Source organism: Solanum tuberosum, unplaced genomic scaffold (assembly GCF_000226075.1).
Source record: "Solanum tuberosum cultivar DM 1-3 516 R44 unplaced genomic scaffold, SolTub_3.0 scf00250, whole genome shotgun sequence".
Classification (NCBI taxonomy): Eukaryota; Viridiplantae; Streptophyta; class Magnoliopsida; order Solanales; family Solanaceae; genus Solanum; species Solanum tuberosum.
Window position 1 is genome coordinate 404,163 of NW_006239183.1, and position 4,894 is coordinate 409,056.

Here is a 4,894-nt window from a genome sequence, read left to right on the forward strand (position 1 = left end):
TTTAAATTTTTATATAATATTTTTTAAATTTTATTTTACGTTTACATATTGTTATTTTATATTTTTAGGGGTGTCAAAATGAGCCCAAGTATAGGTAACACACCCAATCTGTCTAGAATTTTATGGGTTTGGTTCAAGATTATTTGAATTAGGTTCAATCTCAATTCATTCAAGTCTTAACCAGTTTAAAGAATCTTTAACTGAGCCCAATTTTATCTCCAATTTCAACCCGTTTTAAGTCTCTTTATTTGCATTGATATAATGTATGTTCCAATATTGATGGTATGAATTACTATCTATTTTATATCTTCTAGCCCATTTAAGTCCAACTCATTTAAACCCAAAGTAAACTTGGGCGGTCCGGACCCAACCTGATTTATATTTTAACCCATTTTTAGAGGGTGTTCACAGGTCGATTTGAATCAGTTATTGGTCAAAACCAAAACCAAAACCAAACCAACTTAATCAGTTTTAAAATTATCAAAATCAAATCAAACCAACTATAATATATATTTATCAATTTGGTTGTTATCGGTTTCGGTTCGGTTATTAACCATAGACAAAAATAACAAAAACAATTCATTCAAAATGTGAAAAAAGTAACAACAATCAATTCAAAATGAAAATAGTTAAAATGACTGACATTACATAACTTTTAAATCATTGATTTTACTATGAATAAAGCTTCAAAATTCATTATTTTGACCTAGAGGAAAGAGAAAGTGACATTTTCAAACTCATAAAGAATTGTCATAGACAATCATATACATGAAACCAATAAGATAAATATTCTTACCTTGGACATTTTTGCTAAATTATAAATAAATTTTGATAAAAACACATACAAGATCTTAAAAATTGTATATAAAAATAATATAGTATGTATGTGTAATAATAAAATATATGTATATAATTTGTCGATTTGGTTATTTCTTCGGGTTTTTTCGAACAAACCATAACTAACCCAAATACTTCCGGTTTTTAGAAATCTAAAACCAAATCACGCCTAACCCAAATAAAATCGGTTTGGTTTGATATTTCGGTTTGAAACGGTTTTTCTCCAAACCATGAACACCCCTACCCATTTTAATATCTTCCGTTTCAACTCAACTCAGCCATTTGACACCCCTATATAGTTTACATATTATTTTGTAGGATTATAAAAAAGGTTACAACAATATATGTGTAAGATTATATCAATATTTAATATATTTCTTATTTATCTATGTAAAATATTGATTGAGAAATTTGAATATGTATATTTTAATTTAATAAAAAATAAAATTAAAATTACCCAAATGCGAATTGTTTTGTTTTATAAAAAAGTACTTTTCTGAAAAATTATTTTAAAAAGTGTATCTAAAAAAAAGAAGGTAATTTCCAGTGACAATTGCCTAACAAGCTCTAAAAAATCTTAGCATAAATTTTGAATTTTTAGTAGAATTTCTATACCCTTGGAGGACTTTGTTATGCAATTTTCTTCCCTATAAATGGCCCTCCATAGCTCAAATGAGATATCAGACAATTTAAAGAAGTACTATTAACATTTAGAAGATTTCTTTCTTTCCCAGGTAAATAAATCATTTTCCCTCTTTCCTTCTTGCTCTTTCTTTGTTTATTTGTTCAGATTTTTACCCTTTTTGTTTTGGTTAGATTCATTGACAATGGCGGACCTTCTTTCAAACTGGTCAAGCACATTAGAAGCAGTTCCTCCAAGTCATTGCATCCCAGTGCATGAAAGACCATCGGATCCAGTTGAAATTGTGGACAATATTCCAGTCATTGATTTGGGAAAAGCTAATGGTGAAGAACGAAGTGTTGTTGTTAAAGAACTTTTGAAAGCTTTTGAAGAATATGGGTTTTTTCAGGTTTATTATTTATACAATAGTACAACTCTGTTCTTTTTTCTTTTTTTTTCTTATTGTATTTAAAAATGATCTGAAATTGAAATGATGAAATAGATAATCAATCATGGAGTACCCGTAGATCTAATGGATGAAGCAATGAAAGTGTACAAAGAATTTTTCAGTCTGCCAGCAGCAGAGAAAGCAGAATATGCAAAGGATGCAGCTAATGATACAAATAGGGGTGCAGCTACACTGTACAGTAGCAGCGCTAAGCATTATGATTCAGAGGAGCATCGTTACTGGAGAGATGTCTTGGAACATAGCTGCAATCTTGATGGGAAAGACAAAAAAACTTGGCCTAGTAACCCTCCAAGATATAGGTACCTACCTAAACTATGCTTAGCAAAATTCCCTCTTGTTATTTTTCTTACCTAGTATTTGCTTGTCCTTCAGGGAGGTTATTGGTGCATATGGAGATGAATTGAGAAGGGTGAGCAAAGTTATCTTGGGTCTGTTAGCTGAAGGGCTAGGTTTGGAGGCAGGGTTCTTTGACACAGAACTTGGGCAGAGAATGCTTGTGAATCACTATCCAGCATGCCCAGATCCAAGTTTAACCTTGGGAGTTGGTGGACATTGTGATCCTAATCTCATAACCATTATCCAACAAGAAGTGTATGGTCTTCAAATATTGAAGGATGACAAATGGATTGGTGTGCAGCCTATCCGCAATGCATTTGTGGTCAATTCTGGTTTACCAATTACGGTAGGTGTAACACTTTCTCTTAATTTTCATGGTCTACAAGCGATTCTCTTATTGCTCTGTTTTTTTTGTATAAATACAGGTAGTTAGCAATGGAAAGCTAACTAGTGTTGCACATCGTGTGGTGACAAACACAACTCATTCACGAACCTCCATTGGTACTTTTATTTGCCCACACGATATTGTTGAGCCTGCAAAAGCACTTGTTGGTCCGGAGAATCCTCCACAGTTCAAATCCTTTAATTGGGGAATTGATTTTATGCCACATTACCTCAGCAAGAAATCAGTTTACCACGCATCATTGGAGCCCTTCAAAATCGATGCTTAAGCATTTGTGTGCCAGAAGGATCAAGTCTATGCTGCTACTTTTAATTTCCACTAAAATAAGAGCTTTAATTTACAATGTCTTTCTAGTTTGTATCCTACCTTTGTTACCTATTTCATGAATAAGAATCTTTCTTTCCTATTCTCTTCTGGTTTGGATCTACATGAATATCTTTAATTTCTCTCATAAACATTTCCATTGCATTTTGAATCCGAAATTATGCAGATTGCAACGAAAAAAAAAAAAAAAGGAGACAGAAAATATGTTATATCTCAAACTCATAACTTGTTTTGAATTAGAAAACCTTAAGTCACTAAATCGATTTGCAGTGAAGTAATGTTTTTTTTCTTTTTAGCTTTGTTAGTAAAGAGTTTCTTTGAGGCTGCCATTGACGATGACGACTTAAATTCTTCGATACCTTACTGATAGGCCCTCCATGGAAGGAACTTCAACAACTAATTAATCTTATCAATCAATTTAAATTTTCATCTTAACCATTTTTTGTTGCAGTTCTTGAAAAAAATTGTTAAATCTGCACCATTTATTTATTAAAAGGACAAATCGAATTTTATCCAAATCAATTTTCATTATTTTTATCCCAATCGCAAACGATTCTATGTATAACAATTTAAATGGAGGGATTATCTACGCAAAGGGAGACGGATCCCAGATCCCACTTTACTTGCAAGCTCCTCTTTCGACTTTTTTTTTTCTTTTCATTTTTGCCAAATCCACTCTTACTCGAGGGTAGGGGTGTCAATGGACGGTTCAGCCGGTTATTTTTAAAAAATTATATCATTCTATTTTTTGGATATTTTATAATATATAACCAAAAATAAGATTCTTTCTAAAACCGTCCTAATAATACCAGTTTTTCTTCCGTATCGGTATGATTCAGTTAATTTTCAATTTTCTTTTACTTTTAAAATATCATTGCAAAATATATTATTAGTAAAATATTTCTTTCACAAATACTTTTTTGAAAAAAGACTTCAATTCTTTACCAAGAAATCAAGAATGTAAAACCTTGTTTATGTATTATTTGATCTTAAACATTTAATAGAAGTGTTTGCATAGATTTTACTATATTTGGAAGAGATTTGTGAGAAGAAAATTTGAAATGTTTGGAGCTGTTATTTGGGAGAGATTGACATCATTGATTTGCATGATTTGGGAAACTGAGAGTTAATTTTATATTTAATTTCTTTTTAATCTCAACAAACTAATTGTATTATGTATTAAATGTGATGTATACGAAAGAATGAGATATATTCGGATAACAACAATTTTAGAGGATTTATGTGAGTTGAAAAAACGTAGGAATAAGAAGTAATTTGCTTGTTACACTATGAGAATCTTAAAAAAATTATTTTTTTGTTATAATATTGTAAAGATTGAATTTATTGTTATAGATATGAAACAATAATAATTTTTTATTTTTTTCCGATCACGTAAAGCGCAAATAAGTTCACCAATTGGGAGTAAATTGAAGAAAGAGTATGTTTGGAAAGTTATATGTTAATTGAATTTTTTGTAATTATTAGTAGTAATTATGATAATATGTTTGTTTATCATGATGATGCAATTACAAGTAATTGCAAGCATACAGTTAGATAATATTTTCCTCCGCTCCCAACTTGAGACAATAGAAAAAATTACTTATTTTTATAAGATGATAAGATAATATATTTTCAGAAGACCTTTTTATAAATATATGGTCCCATTAGTATTATAAATTAATAATTTTTTAAAGATACAAATATATCTAAGACAATTTAGTGAAATATGATTCTATTGTGTTTTGTTTTTGTTAAAATTTAAATCTAGTTGAAACTCATCTCTAACTTTTCTTATTGCCTCCAAAAGTTTCGGTGTTGTCTTTTCGAACTGCACCATACAATTCTAAGTTCTAGATGCGATAAGTGATTACATTTAATTGATTCCAAAGGTAAAAAATATATT

The 4,894-nt window shown here is 30.1% G+C and overlaps 1 protein-coding gene across 1 annotated transcript; it reads left to right on the forward strand.

Annotated features, from left to right (window-relative positions):
- Window positions 1-1,442: 1,442 nt before the first annotated feature.
- On the forward strand, window positions 1,443-3,076 carry LOC102602308 (hyoscyamine 6-dioxygenase). The gene is made up of 5 exons (XM_006357818.2): window positions 1,443-1,571; window positions 1,654-1,868; window positions 1,962-2,227; window positions 2,301-2,610; window positions 2,690-3,076. Exons 2-5 carry the CDS (start codon window positions 1,665-1,667, stop codon window positions 2,933-2,935), a joined length of 1,026 nt encoding a protein of 341 aa, XP_006357880.1. The 5' UTR covers window positions 1,443-1,571; window positions 1,654-1,664; the 3' UTR covers window positions 2,936-3,076.
- The last annotated feature ends 1,818 nt before the right edge of the window (window positions 3,077-4,894 follow it).

Bases quoted from the DNA above. Each gene is read 5' to 3' on its own strand.
- LOC102602308 (XM_006357818.2), top strand. From the start codon at position 1,665: ATGGCGGACCTTCTTTCAAACTGGTCAAGCACATTAGAAGCAGTTCCT. The intron at 1,869-1,961 runs GTTTATTATTTA...ATGATGAAATAG, and splicing joins AAGAATATGGGTTTTTTCAG to ATAATCAATCATGGAGTACC. The intron at 2,611-2,689 runs GTAGGTGTAACA...GTATAAATACAG, and splicing joins ATTCTGGTTTACCAATTACG to GTAGTTAGCAATGGAAAGCT.